General features: G+C 37.5%; 1 protein-coding gene across 1 annotated transcript; it reads right to left on the bottom strand.

Moving 5' to 3' along the window:
- Window positions 1-2,415: 2,415 nt before the first annotated feature.
- Window positions 2,416-15,801, bottom strand: LOC126034055 (putative short-chain dehydrogenase/reductase family 42E member 2). Its single transcript, XM_049791277.1, has 11 exons — window positions 15,571-15,801; window positions 12,859-12,954; window positions 12,006-12,066; window positions 10,010-10,128; window positions 8,456-8,531; window positions 7,165-7,247; window positions 6,491-6,628; window positions 5,171-5,236; window positions 4,288-4,351; window positions 3,855-3,928; window positions 2,416-2,619 (listed from the first exon to the last, which is right to left on the bottom strand). Exons 1-11 carry the CDS (start codon window positions 15,799-15,801, stop codon window positions 2,416-2,418), a joined length of 1,212 nt encoding a protein of 403 aa, XP_049647234.1.
- Window positions 15,802-16,055: the final 254 nt, after the last annotated feature.

Raw genomic sequence — 16,055 nt, 5'->3', positions numbered from 1 at the left:
ACTCGTGCCTGGGAGGATGTGAAAAGGGTCAGGAGCTGCAGAATTTCAGAGTTCTCCGTCCCAGGCAAAAATTAAACTTTGAACACGTTTACCTCTTCCATTATAGCTGTGCCATGTCTGAATGTTCATATTAAATTTTAATCATTTAAAGACACACTTGCAACTATGTTAGAGCAAAAGTAACTCCAACGATAGCCAGCTTAAACTAAGACTCAGTAAAGACTGACAGAAATGAGACTGCTGGCTCTTCCAAACTGATACTAAAAGCTGTCTTAACACTTCAAATACTGGATTTGTAATAATGATAAATCAGTTGAACAAAGCCAGTTAGTATTAATCAATACTGTCATAACAGTGATGTAAAAAGCGTCTTGCCTGAAACAACAATCAGAGGTCTGGCATTACGGGACTGGAATGGTATGACTCTACGGGGACTTGCAACTACAAAGCCAGAGAATTCCTTGGTTGGTCCTTACTGAGGAGTATCCAAAAAAAGGCCACAGCCTACACTTCTCACTGGGTTGCAGTCAACTGCCCGACATCTCTTCTGAAAAGTGTTGGCTTAATCTGGGATGCAGTCCTGAGCTATTAGTCTAATAAAAGCAATATATGAAAGATTCATAAATAACTAATTTAAAGCAAATTAAATGTTTGCATACACTTAAAATGCTCATGCTGGGAAGTAACTTTACACTTGGGGGTTTCTGTTCTGCATTTCTAGAGAAACAAGGCTTACGCAGTACCTCCTGCAGTGCTTGCTTGTCTGTCAGTCAGCTGCACCTCTATATTGATAAATTGTGAACTGCACCAGTTTTAATCAAACTTGGATAAAGATCTCATATATACTGAGTTTCTTTAAGTTTCCGGACAATAGGTAGTCACAGGAGAGAGGGCTGAGCAGTGCCCCTGCTAAAGGAAGGTGTGCAGTGTGAGCTCAGTTTTTATGGACAAGGACAATCTCCAAATGCAAAACCGTAAGAGACCAGGCTTTACTGCTTTCACTCCACACACAACTACTTGTTTAAAGAAAAGAAAAAGAATAAATAGAGTAAAACAAATCTTTGCTCACATATTCTGCAGTGGTAACTGTGGTTGCTCACACATTTTCCTGTCACCGTATACTGTCTATTACTTGTTTTATTCTTGTAGGGTTGCTGTAAGCTGTCCTGTGTACCCTGTACATTTAAGGATACAATGAGAGAGTCTCCATAAACTTACTGGTCTTAAAATCCTGTAAAACGCTAACACAGGCAAGATAAATACAGAGTAGAGATAATCAGATGGCAGAGGTTTTCCATCACTCTCTTCTGTGACCCACCCTGGCAAGTCCAGGTCTCCTGATCCATGTGGGGTGCAAGAGATGGAGCAGTTGCTCCCTGATGAGAGCCCAGCTGGTCCCTGAAAAAATCCTTGTGAGAGGTAACCTTATGAAAATTTGTCTGGGCTACACATGGTACGTGTACATGCAGCACACGTGTAGCATGTGCAGCTCAAGGTAGTACAATCCACCCAAGAAGCAACTAATGTAAGTCTTAAGAAGGGGGAAGACTTGGGTCTTGGTGCTTGGCTTGCCTGCTCACCCTGAAATGGCAATTTGCTGAACAAACGGAGTGTGCCAGCACCGGTACAGGATTACAGATGACAGCCTGACTTGGCTTCACTTAGAACGCAAGGCAGCAGAAACAGCTCGCTGAAGTCCAAGGTCTTATGTGCCCTCCCTCCACCTTCCCACAGGCTCCTTAAAACCAGTATTGGGTTCAGTTATTGTTTATTATTGCATTGAAAGGATATTATTTGATTTACAAACACACATAATGTTATTTATCACATTTTTACAAACCTTTTGAATAATAAAACTATTTTACATAAATATGACTTTCAGTCCTCTCACCACCTGTTATTTATAAATATTTACTTTTAATCTTTTTTGTACTATTTCCCAGGTCTTCATAATTCCTCATACTGACATACAGTAGCTGTAGCAGCAGCTTCATCAGAGAATTGTTTAATCAACCTTTTCTTCATTGGAACTACTGGACTTGTTACAGCACTGCAGTCCTACAATGGTCCCTCTTCTTCCAATTCTTACCCTCCTGAATTATCATTTTTAGGAAATCATTCTCAGCATAAAGCAATCAATTAATGAAGATCCATTAAAACTATTCCTGCATCTGTTGGCGGTGAACTCCTTTGATATTGTGACACTACATTGTTCTTTGGGAACATTTCCTGATGCATCCTGTGTTTTCACTTTTGTGGTTTGTTGTTGTTGTTGTTGTTAATGAGATCAGCGAGATGTCATCATCATCATAAGAATAGTAAAGTCCATAGTGACTGAGGAATGTACTACGACCAGATCATTAATACTCAGAAACAAAATTAGGTTTTCTGGAACAGGTGGGTAGTTACTCAATTTTAGAAGAAAGAAAGAATGATCAAACTTAACAAAATGCCAAAAGCAAACACCATTTTAAGGAACACGTGATCTTCTTGGCAAGTAGGTCTTGTTTTAAGATAATGATCCACAGAATCAGCGAATGAGAATTTCTTTGGTTTGTAACCAAGTTGATTTCGTGCCTTGTCTATTCGGAAAGTGTGAGTTACAGTAACGTTCCACACCTAAAATCCAAAAGGACATTTATGGAAGCGACTTTAATGTCTGATTTTCTAGAACTTGGATGAAAATACATCAACAATGATATTACAATGGAATTAAAGACATTAATAAAGATAGACACACAAAACCGTAACATTTTGGAGTGGGATTCTGTCCAGAGCTAACAGAATTGGTTGATGTAGCTGACAGGGAAAGGGACAAAGCTTGGTGGACTGGGTGCAGAAGGAGTTTATGACACTGATTTCTCACTTGTGAATGTGAGATAAAGAAATCCCTTGCAAGAGATCAGCACATTTCCCTCCAACTGGCTCTTCTGTGCAGGGAAACGCGCAATGGAACCGGATGAGTGTATTGGAGGAGAGTGGTGTGACTTCTCAACTTTGCAGAAATGCATTAGCTAAGGAGTGGAAAACAGGCACTTCTCGAGAGTTATAATCTCCACTTCTGAACGCATGGTACCTGTGAAAGTGCCTAAGTTGCATAGTCTCAGTGATTTCCGCTTCAGATATAGAATATAGAAGTAAGTATAAAAATAGATAGATAAATTGTGGAACAACTGAAAAGCTACAGCAGAAGTTAATAAGGACCATTCAGTCCCTTCAGTGTCCTATTATGTTACGTGCTACAATACAGTAAGAGACTGGGTGATAGATTAGTTAAAGCATTTTGGCTTATATTATAAATCATAACATTGTACAAAAACATAAGTTAGATCAAAATTAATTTGTCCAGAAGTTGTTGTTTTTGCAGAAAATTGACTTTTCATTCCAATTTAGAATTATTTTTATCGGACTTTCTGATTATTTGCTAGCCTGGTATTCTGATAACTGCTACCACTTTGACACGATGCTCTTGCTCTGTTCTCTTGGGCCACCTTCCTTTAACAAGTAGTTCCACAGCATAGGACAGCTTGCTGGAACTGACAATGTAGTGCCTGTTTTCCTCTTTGTGCCAGCTCCATGTCAGTCACTCTGTCTTGGACCAGTAGGATGTTTCTCTGGATCATCTAATCTTCAAGTAAGGATTAATTTCTGATGATTTTTTAAGGGGTGGCCAGGATGGCATGGAAAAAAATCAGGCTACAAAATGACTGTGTAAGCCCTGAATGGACTACAGTCCGAGCAGAAAAACAGAGCTCTAATGCAGACAATCCTGTCTGCATCCAAAGGGTGTATCACGTACTTCATGAGAATTTTGGTCAGAAATACATAAACATTCTCTCTTTTTATACATTTACCTCATTCCTTGTCAAGAAAGGTGTAAAGCTAAAAACTGGCTTCAGTATCAGGTGCAGATATTCCATCACAGTGGCTGTGGAACAGAAAGTTACTTAATGAGACAGCTGGATAACAATAAACTGAGATAATGCTGACATTGCACACCCTATAGTTCCTACTAATATCAGAGGATGCAATTAAGGTGGTAGAAGGCAGTGTTTAATTTATAAAGTACACGACGGACTCAGTTTATGGATGGCCTTTAAACTTTATCTGGTATAATTAATGCCAAATGGCATAAGGGATTATTATTAATTAGAATAATATTAAGTTATATAAATCCTACAATTTGAGTTACTGCATTTTATAAAACCATTATGTAGCTTTATAGGAATAAGAAAAAAAAAAAAAATAAATAGCACAATAATTAAGTATGTATTTTATTATTTTTACCTGCTATATGAGCCAGGAGAACAGGAATGTGTATCCAGGGTTTCCTGTAGCCTAATTTTTCAAACTAGAAGGGGTATAAAAGGAAAGAATTACAGAGAATTTGTATCAAACTGAGGGTGTCAATGAAGCATGAAAATGGAAAAATAAATGTTGATAAAACACATATCTAAATTTTTTTCTAGCTAATGTTCCTATCAATACTGGTAGTAAGAAACCCAAATAAAACCCATCACTCATTCTTCTGTGCCCACCTCCCACCCTTCAAATGCAATTGGATGGTAAAGGGGAAACAATGCTATTTCCCAGGGGCAGGTGCCCGAGGCTAGAATACGTACCTACATTTAGATACAGGCCCATCATACTACTGCAATAATTTTCCTGGAAGACTTTTCTGTGTTGCCATTGCAGGGTCACAACTTTAGCATGCTCCTAAAACCCCAGCCTGATGTTTATGAAAATATAACGTTGTCTCTTTTTAGCTTTTAAGATATGATTCTAAATGGCCTTCCCTTTTGTGCTGCAGTTGATGGCAGAACAAAGAAATAAACAATGGTTATAAAAGGCCTGACAGATACTAGTAGTAGAACTTTTCGTGCACTGTGAGCTTGCTTTACAGAAATGCTGCTGTTCTGTAGCAGGTTCTGTAGCTCTCAGCTAAATTCTCTCAAAAAAATAAGGGCCAAACACAGTTACGCATCTCCAAAACTTCCCTTAAAGCCAGTGGAACTTTGGGATATGGAGGGAGAACAGGACTGACTTTAACATTAAATAATTCAGTAATTAACTTGTACTGAACTTCATTTAGTTAGTATGGTCTTTTAGTTAACAATATGAATAGGGCCCATAACGGCGCATTAGAGCTAAATGTATGTACAATACATACTAAAGGGACTATCCATTCAGAAAATATCACGTTTTCACCATCATGTATGTAATACGCCTGACCACTCTGTTAAAGAAGCAGAGAAAAACAATTAGAAAAACACTATACATAGGATGGCGTTTCCTTTCTCTCTCATACCTACCCATCTTTCTTGATTTTGTGAATAACACACCAGCATGCATACAGTGAATGTACACAAATCATCTCAGTGAACTACCTTCATTGGACTTCACTGGGATCTCAAACATGTCTCATACTTTTGGGTAACCCCGTGGTGGTAGTAGAGCTAATCATGATTCACCATGGTGTAATGTAGATCAGAGCTTGGTTTCACTACGTAGTAACCCAACTGTTAGAGCATTAAGTTCTTCATGATGTGCAGAGGACAGAATTATCTTCATGAGGCCAACTGAAGTGGCAACACTGACAGCATTTAATAAACACAGCTTTTTGAGGTCAAGTTCCAACTCTGGCTAATTTTCTGATTAAAACAAATTCAGTACCTACATTCCGTGGGACATGTCACAGTGCCTGAATCCACTTTTGGCTTCCAGTCTATCTTCTTCCAGCCTTCTAAATGTGCAGGCAATAATTCCTTGACCACTATGGTCTGGGTGAGGAGTCCATCCAACTATGAGCACTATGAACCCCTGAGCACCCAAGCAGACCCTGGGAGTTTGGGCATTATGTCACTCTAAAACAGCTGCATAGCTTCCAAGCACTTAACTAGTTGACAGCACATGGAGAGATGTTCAGACATGTCTATACCTGTTGTCTGTATGTTCCTACCAATATAAATGAAGCTGGAGCCTTCAGGAGCTGTGAATGTAGCAGCTGCTGCAACACTGCCAGTCCTGTAATTCTTCACAGTCCTCCAATTGTTGTTGCAATTAGGACCAGTAGAAGAAAAAGAAAAACCTTTTAAAATTGTCCATTAATTTTGTACATCTCTTTTTGGAATTTTCAACCCTGAAAATTAAACTGGAATGCCTCAGAATGGTTGCTCTAAATTTTATGCATCTGGAATCAGAATCTATTTTCAAAGGAATTTGTATGATGGTGAATACATTAACCTGGTTAAAAATGCTATTTCCTCCAATCAAACAGGAAATTATATATTTTCAAAACAGAAGAAAACAGCATCAAAATATTAGCAGAATGTATTTGCATTTGCATTGTCCATGTGCTTGTGGAGCCACAAAACGTTTTTGAGAATTTAGCACACGCCCTTTCGGAGAGTCTTTGATCTCGAAAGATCAGAAATTAAACCTATTTGAGAGCTAAAGCTACTGGGATGCAATGTTTATATTGTTTACTTACAGCTACATAACCCTTCTCAGAGGTGAGAGCCTCAGCAGCTAGTAAGTGGGCTTGTACTAGATTTCCTATGTGAACCCAGTTCATCTGAACTTTGTGATTCCCAAACGTGAAGTTAAATAGTCTCCGCTGGATATTTGCCTGTAGAAACAGAAAACATGAAATAACTATGTTATTCCTTTATTATGCAGTATAATGTATTCATTTTAGCTTAGCCTGAATACTTGGAATTTGCTGTATTTGTGTACAGTTACAGCACAAGAAATGTGTCACAAAAAAACCCAGAACAGCTAGTTGGTGGTTTTATGAATCAAGGACTGTTGCAGCGATACTCAATAGTAAAATATGGTGACATTACAGTGTTTGGCTGAAACTAAAGTGCATATTGAAAAGACAATATTTCCATTAAACAATCAGGGATGCAAACCTAGTTTTTCTGGCATGGCATTTCAGCCTTGCCTTTTTATCTTTTCACTTAAAAGTACTGCTTGATCCTTGCCATTTCTGCAATGCTCCTATCATGCTGTTTGTTACCTTGCATCATCTGACCTGTCACCAAGCTTTCACAATGGCCTTCCTGGAGGAATTGTTAAGAATTGTCATCAAGATACTTCTACCTGTGTTATGCCCTTACAACTACTTGTAGTGTCCTCCAGAGCTGACTACATAACACGTACGGCTACTCGTGGCATGTGGCGCTGCTCTTCTGGTCCATATATGCCTGGTGGACGAAGCACACAAGTATGGAGCTTACCACCTCCTTGGAGAGAGAACAAAATGTGATTTTCAGGTAGCTTTGATATCAACATATGGCTGACATATATTATCTGAATTTTACATTGTGAAAGTAAAGGATTTGTCTGACCATTCTATGTGATTTGGCTTCCTAGTACCTTGTTTTCATTTTTGTATAAAATTGAATTCAATAGTAGCTTAGCAGCCTGAAAAACTGAATCCCTCTGACCACAGAAGAGTTCGAATAGGGATGGGATAAATAAAGCTTTTCTATAGATATGCCTCCTGCTTGATTGACTTTTTCTATTTATTATAGATGTAAGTTTATAACATACATATTTGTCCATCATTGTAGACACATGCAATACTGGAAGAAGATAATTCAATTTGCTACATTTAGACACCTTGCTTGCTTGCTTGCATCACAAAGTAATGGAAGAGGTCTCTTAAACAGAGGCTTTCAAATTAGCTGGAATATTTATAATCAAAATGAATACTTTAAGCTCTACTTGTGAATCAGTAAGCAGACTCCTCTGATTCCTGAGAATAGGCACAATTACACCTTTTATGTGGGCAAGTGTAACAGGCGGTAGGCATTTGCTCAGTAGTTAATCGAGGGTGCTAAAATTGAATCCCTACCTAATTTATGTTTGCCAGCTCTTCATTTGAGAGAAATCGGTAGGAATAGCAAAATATGCATGTAAAAGCAAAGATAAATATTTCCCTTGCCACGTACAGATAGATTTTTAGCCACAGCTGTTCATGCATGTGTGACTTGAGAAGTTAACATGACCCTGATGTTGCCAATCTGTTTAAGAAACTGCAATTATTCTTGCCAGACACCTTCAAGCCTTTAGGGATTATGAGAATGACCTATTGGACAGTGCTTAGAGATTGGTATTATCAGAGAAGCTCAAAGTGATAGACTGAACAGGGAACAAAACCACAAATCCTGTACCTATTGTAAAATTGGTAAACTTTTAAGACGATTGGAAGAAGTAAGGTTAAATTTCCTGAATTCTCCCATCTATTGTCTGCATATAATCTCATATCTGTCTGGGTATACACATTAAAAAATTAATCATCCACCAAAGGGAGGAGTAGAAACAAACAAAATAAATCCTTATTGCAGTTAATTTAAAGTATACTATTTATTGAAAAATTAGTAACCAGAGAATGGAATACCCATTAGCACTACCAATGATAGGAAAACCCCAAATGTTTTATATGTACCTTTGAGTAAAGTTCCATTAGCAGCAAGAACCATTTGGTCTGCAATTGCCTTTGTTCTAGAATAATGATTAAATTGCTATAAAGAAAGGCAGAATATGATCAACATTTTAATCACATTATTGCATCTGTAAAGGCAAACTTACTGTTCATGTCTGATAACATTTAAATCGAGCCAGCTTGTAGACATCAGCTGAGTAAAACCAAACTAGAAATAACAACAAGATATAGCAAATATATACTTTGTTTATGACAAAGAAACTTATCAGACTTACATTTTAGTTGCACAAGTTTAGCTTCAGAATGAATTTAAGCCCACTGGTATTTACTAAACTCACTTTTTGTGCTGGATGTAATGAAAAAATTAATACCAAGCCAAATGTTCTGGTGGGTCAGATAAGTTTGTTTTGAAAAAACATCCATTTTGAATTGGAAAAATTTTTTTAAACCAGTAAGTTAAATATGAAATTAAACATTCAGACTTCCCTAAGAATGTTTCAATTTCTTATTGAAGCTATTTGGGAAGTTATAAATAATTCTGTCCCAGCTGTATCTTTTACTATTAACTTTAAAAATTGCACTGAAGGGTATTTAAACAATAGGATTCTGGACAGAGTTAGCACATGCTGGTTTAATGATTACTTATCCACATGAGGTTATTTATGTATCTGTTGAATTTCATATTGCCATACTTTATATTGGATAATATACCTAAAAATCCCACCATGGAAAATTTTTCTACTCTTAGGTGGCTTAATCCACCTGCTCCACCTACCCCTGCTGCTTGCTATTACATGATCACCATTACAGAAAACATATGATTAGGGCTCAGACACATGCAACTAATTGCAAATTCCTGAAATGCTTTCTCAGAAGTCTGAGGTGCTGTGCACAAGCTGACATATCCAACTAAGTATTTCAGGGGTCAGTCCTATTTAGGATTCCTGGACACAGGATGTACGTTCTAAAATTATAGCTTTTAACTGGAGGCAGTGTACTGGGAGCAGGAAAGAACTAGTAGGAAGAGTGAGTTTCAGACTTCAGCTAGAAAATATTTCCTAAATGATCACAGTAAAGAAGAAAATGGTATTTTGGAGTTGCCCTGTGGTGACTGTAACTACTGCCTGGCCTGCAGCAAGAAAGCAAAGTTTGGGAACTTCGAAGAAGCAAAAACTTGTGTGATAAAGATGTAGAATTTTGTATTTAACAATACTGTTCTATGCAAAGGCTCACAGGAGCCCTAATATTCAGTATTTACATAGCGGATGGTCCCCTGAAAGCCCTTCCTCTTAAAATATTTTTATTAAATGTCACACTCCACTTTTCTTAGTAATTTTTAGGTATTTTATCATCTCACATCTGTCTAGTTATAGCAGATCAAAGCCACTATGATTTGAATATTTCTTCACTCATCATGGGTCAATTTTTATTAATGAAAAATAATTTCATGGAATTTGATGGGATCTATAGTAAAACAGCTTCTGCGCTCAGAACAGCCTTCACATAATCTATCGTTTAGAGCACAGTAAATGCCATGCCATCACATGAACAAAGTACCTTTTCCAGTGGAAAATATGGCACAGTTTCTTCATCTCCTTCTTCAATAGGATTCCCTCCAAATACCACATTCACTGTACTGGTGTATATCAGTCTAGAGATATTTCTTTGTTTGCAGACTACAATGGTATACAAAATAAATTATTTTAAAACAAAAATAAAGACTGAGAAGCAACACATGAACTGGCAGCTTCTCTTTTTGAAAACAAACATTAAAATACTACTTTTTCTATAAATGTAATTTTAACATTAACTTATCATTTAATATAATATTATCTTTCATTCAGCTGGAATTTTTCATCCCAAATATCTGCTATGTAAATATGACATGTTGTGGTCACCAAACGTTTTATGATTAGGTACCTGCAACTATCATATCACCACTGGATTGTAGTCATCAGCTGGATAGAGGAATTATCTTGGCGGGGGGCGGGGGGGGGGCGGGGGGGAATTCGCCTTTACTTCAGAAACATTTCTTAAAACATGTTAATTTTGTAAACTGAATAAAAAGGAGATGAGTAAGAACATTTCTTGTGATCAAATAGCACCGAAAACTCCCTGCTTCCTTCTGTAGGGGTAGTACTGTAGAGAGCAGCCTGTCTGTGGAGCAGTATTTTTGCCTGGATTTCAGCAGTGAGCAGTAAGCAGTACTGCTTCTTGCACCACAGTTTCATGGTTGCCTGTGCAGGTAACTAAAGTTGTATAAGAAAATGTGCTAGCTCTCTCCGGTGTGTGACAAAACTGCATTTGTCTCAATCTGTTCATAAATGACAAATGACACGTTAGCAGCAAACATACGCAGTTAGTGTGTAATCAGCAGTACCTTAAATACAAATGAAAGCAATATTGTTTACAAAACAAAGTCTTAATTATGGATTCCAGTCGGGTGTTAAGACATTATGTCTAAATTCTGCTGCATATATGTCATTGCAAACTTGAGTAACATAAATTTGCTTTGATTTAACAATACTTCTAAAGTTTAAGTTAATTAATATTCAAAGTCAGGAATGTTTAGAATCTACAGAGCAGTCAGTCCAGTTGGCTCATTTTGAAAATAATGGATGTAGTTACTGTGTTGTAAATATTTGGAACAAAATACAATAATAAAATCTGTTATTAAAATGTAGATTAACAGGCTCATGCTCCTCACAGATTCTTGCTTTTTTGGGAGCCTGTGGAAATTTGACATGACATGTTTCTGTGGGTTCAGGGGCTGGGGTAAGGAGAAGGGAATATGTGGCAACCTCTTCCCTCTAACTCATTTAGAGTTTTACTTGCTTACCATTTCACTCTAATTATTTCTGCTTTTTTTTCAGTAATAACCCACAGGCAGCATGAAAATGGGTCTAAATAAAAACTGCTTTTGCCATTTTGCTTTTTTTAATTTTTTGCCACTTGATTTTTGAGGGAAAAGCAAAGAGAAAGTAGCATTGGTATTTACAATACACTGTGAAATGTTCTTCCTGGAATTGAATGTACAGAAAGAAATCTACTAACATTTTCCGGAGACACTGGTCAAAAATCAGTATATAATAAAAGGGGATCACATTTAGACAGATGATCAGAAAGGACAGAAAATTTTCTACATTAACGTCATAAAATAATAACTAAATACACTTAGCACATCCATGGCTTCTGTTACCAAATGTTTACAACACAATAAACAGTGCAGTATCTGTCATGTTACTTCTATGAGGAAAGAGGATAACACTTCTCCATTACATAGAGTAAAGGGAAAAAATAACCAGTACATGGAGGACAGTTTAAGTCGGTCTGCCAAGGAATGAAATCTAGGTTGAAAACCTACCCCCAGTTCAAACCAGTGGCAAATCTACCAGTTTTAATGGGACCTGCACACCTAGCTTTCCATCATAACTCTGAAAGGAGGGACAGAAGAGCCTCATTTTACTGCCAAATCAACACAGAAAACATCCAATTAGAAGTTTTTAATTCATGGTTTGGATCAGATGCAAAGAAAGAAAATCTAGGTACGTACCATCAATTATTATTTTTGTGCCTCCGACATTTATGGATTCAATCTGGTCTTTCTTTTGAAGCTAGAAATAGAGTTTGCACAACATCTAATTAATTGAACAAGTCACATTCACAATATGATTGTTACAATTGGCAGATCTAGAACAGCTGTGGACTTTTTGTGATGTATGTGTTACAGTTCTCTGTCCTTGCCATGTACAGTGATTTCTAGCCCTTCTCATTTTTGTTGTCTTGTTCAGTGTATGAATAAATTAAACTGAAAAATGAAAGATAAAATGCATCTGAAAGGAAATTATAATGCTTCAATTTTTTGTCACACCCCAGATAATCCATAATATAGAAACAAAAATTACAGGCAGGGCTTGTGCTCCCTGAAAGCTTTCACAGATTCTTTTTCCAGTGGCAATCTGTCTTGTTCCTAGAAACAGATTTGTAGTTTCATTACTTTTTTGATAACACCCTCTGTGAATATCACTGTTATTTAGCAAAACTATATAGGGTTGCTGGTCTGTTTTCTCATGACTATGAGTTCACAAGAAGAAAACGCATAAACATTAGTTCTAGAGCAATATTGTCACGCTTCTTCAGATTAGAGAAAAAGGCTATGACTTCTTATGGAAGATCTTAAATCTATGATCTCATTTTTCTAGAGAATTTTGCGTAGTACCTCAGTTTCATGATTTGACATTTATTATTTAAGGAATACCTCCCTTGTTGCCTGTGTGGATGACTTGACCTTTATAACTAACTTCTGTCTGACACAAATATAATATAATTACATTCTTTGCTACATGCAGACAAATTTTTGCTTTCACAAGAATAATGAAAGAAAATGTTACGAAAATGGTACTTGCTTGTTCTAATCCTGACATTCCACATGCAGCCACATGAAAAACACAGTCAACCCCTTCACATGCTTTGAACACTGCATCATAATCCCTCACATCACCCTGAAAAATGAGAAAAGAATGGATTTTTGACTGGTAGAGCTCATTACATTCTCTATAGAATTAGTACTAACTACGGCTATTAAGGAAAATCTAAAGTAATTCTGATCGATTTCTCACAACACTTAACTAGCATTAAATAAAACATTATAAAAGTGGAGAAAAAGCCATGACTAAGAATTTTGTCAGTGTTTTGTTGCAAAACAAATAGGACTCTTGTTGACTTCAATTATAATGCGTATTTTCACACTTAGTCCTGCAGCCTGCAGGCTGGCAAAACTTGTTTGACTTGAATGGGAGCAGCATATGCTTGAGGGCTGGAGAATCAAGCCCCAAGAACAAAAAATCACAGCAGGAAGGGTTCAGCTCTTTGCTGTGGAATCACCAAATAAGAGAACCCCTCTTCTGTTAGCACTTAGATCTGACTTCTGCAATCTGGACAAACCGCTCTTTTCCCATCTAAGCTTTGTTTTACCAGCACTGCATGATAAATTTAATTACAGTTTTGTACAAGATTGAAACAAAAGAGTACACACTATATGCATTTAATATTATATCAGTATACATTAGTGTATTATAATTGCATTACATGAAATGCTATATACTACTGAACACTGTATTGTATTAAATACACACATACTATATCTAGTATCAAATGCTATGCTGTGCTTAGAATATTATATTGCATTTTTGTGTACCAGGTAATACTATGTGAATAATACTTCACATACATACAGATATCAATAAAAATATAATACCTTTTTTCAGAAGTATGATATTTCAAAACATTAGATATTATTTAATTTACTGTAATGAAATAGATAGAATAAACACAAAAGAAATGGCTGGAGGAAATATTAAGAAGTACCCTAATCAGTCTTTAACTCTCAACTTTTTTCCTTTGAGGTTGCCAAAGTGTTTCATAAGTATGGCTGACTTACACTTCCTACCTTCAATCAAATACTAAAATAGCTAACCAGTATAAACAATATTAGCAATCTCTGAATCACTGATCAAGGCTCATATCTCTGAAGTGACTTATTACTTTATTTACTAGGACTCGGTAGTTCCATTTTCTAGGTAATTCACCTACACTTTGTAATATATATTATTTTAAAATTGAATTATTAAAAAAAACATTCTCAGAAGATTGTTTTTCACATCTCTTGAGTCTCCTTTAGAAGATGCAAACTGCCATCAACCCACCAGCTTAAATCAAACTATGTGGATTTATATCATTAACAAATCAAGCTTATGGTCTCTGAATGGTTCCTCAATAATACTTTCTCCCTCTTCCATATTCTGTAAAAGCGGTCTGTGAAATTGAACTTAAGACCACCCATCCCGGGTCAGACAAAAGATCTGCTTAGCCTGGTATTCTGCCCACTGCCCAGCCGTATCATGCACCCCCCTTTGCCTCCCTTACTGCCTGTCCCACCTGGTGATGTCGCCAGAAGGAGAAAATCTGGCATCGCCTCGGTAGACCCTGGGACAAAGATCCCGTGATCGCTTTCAGCTTTGCCATCAGCTTCCTAGTTCCAGCGGCGGTGTCAAAGAGTCCTTGCACTAAACGCTCAGACAAGATCAGCTGAATGACACTCTGCGTCTAGCCAGAACCCGTACAAGGTGACAGGAGCGCGCACGCACTGCGAGTGCCCCCCCGTGCAGGCAGACCCCCAAAGCTGAGTGGGCGAAGCAGCTGTGAGGAGCTGGTGCTCCCCACATCAGGGAGTAGTGGGGGATGCTGTCCTCCACAGATGGCTGTGAGCCGTTAAGTGTTTGAGGTCTCTTTCGTTCCCCCTCTTTTGCAGACGTAACAAATTCCTTGAATTGTTAAGAATGAAAAGGAATCAGTGATCACAGACTGGTGCCCTGGGAAGAGCAGGAACAGGGCAAGCATATGTGACACTTGCCCCCAGAATACTCTTCCAGTCTCCAAGTATCTTCATTCAGAAGATTTCTTGAGCCTAATTTAGCCTTACCTATTTAGTAATCTCCAATGGAAGTAAATTTCTGGCACGGCTTTGGATGTGCCTTTTACCCACTGCATGAAAAACCAAACTCTTCTTGTCTGTAATGAACTGACTCCTCCTCATTTCACTTGATGGCCCTTCTTTCTTGTACGGGACGGGACAGTGAACGGTCAATCCCCATCCATCTCAATGCCATTCACAGTTTGTGGAGCTCTCCCACTGGAAAGTCATCTCTTTCCCAGACTGGAAAGTCCTAGTTTCCTCAATCATTCTCTGCGCAGCAGTCGTTCTACATTTATGATCACTTTTATTGCCCCGTCTTGCTCTCACCTTTTTACTCAGAATAATTTCCCTGAGCAGTAAACTTCATCACTTCATTGTTCACTCCTTCACTTAGGTGAGCTATGAACGCGTTGAATGACACTCCCAACACAGGACTCTTCAGAACTGACCACTTGGACTCCTGTTTGCTGTCTCTTATTCAGTTACTTAGGCATGTGAGGACATTTTACCATGACTTATTATTGTCCTTAAAGGCTTTTCAGTAAAAGCTTTTATCAAAACTCCTTAAGAGGAAGCCTTGCTAATGTGCATAAAAGTAGCAGAACTTTATTTCACTGCTGTTAAATATGTAATTTCAACATACCTTGAAAAAATCTGCTCCATTTGGAATTTCCCATCTAGGTTTCCGTACGTCAAACAGAACAACAGCAATTCCTGACCTAACAAGAGCACATCCCAGATTGTATCCCAGGTAGCCTCCACCTCCTGTCACCACTGTCCTTCTGCTTCTGTTAACCAGTAGTCCAGCATGCTCGTTTAGTTTGCTCTCACATGGTTGGCTGCTGTGGAGCTCTTCTGTGGAACCTTCTTGCATCACGACTGCAAGATAGAAGATCCCTTGAAGATTCCTGTATAATACTCTGAGAATTGGGTAATTGCAGTAATTTTCATATTACAATGCTCCTTTTGTGACTATACTATTTTTATTTATATATGTTTATTATCTTAACCTGTTTAAAATGTAAAAATTCATAATTTTGCTGATGAGTTTTCTATGTACAATGAGTAATGAGTCTGAATACTTTTATATTCCAGGATTTAGTCTTTTCCTCATACCCACAAGTTTCA

The sequence above is a fragment of the Accipiter gentilis genome, chromosome 33 (assembly GCF_929443795.1).
Source record: "Accipiter gentilis chromosome 33, bAccGen1.1, whole genome shotgun sequence".
Lineage (NCBI taxonomy): Eukaryota > Metazoa > Chordata > Aves > Accipitriformes > Accipitridae > Astur > Astur gentilis.
Note: the sequence above shows the minus strand (reverse complement) of the source record. Positions and strands in the feature narration are given on the sequence as shown.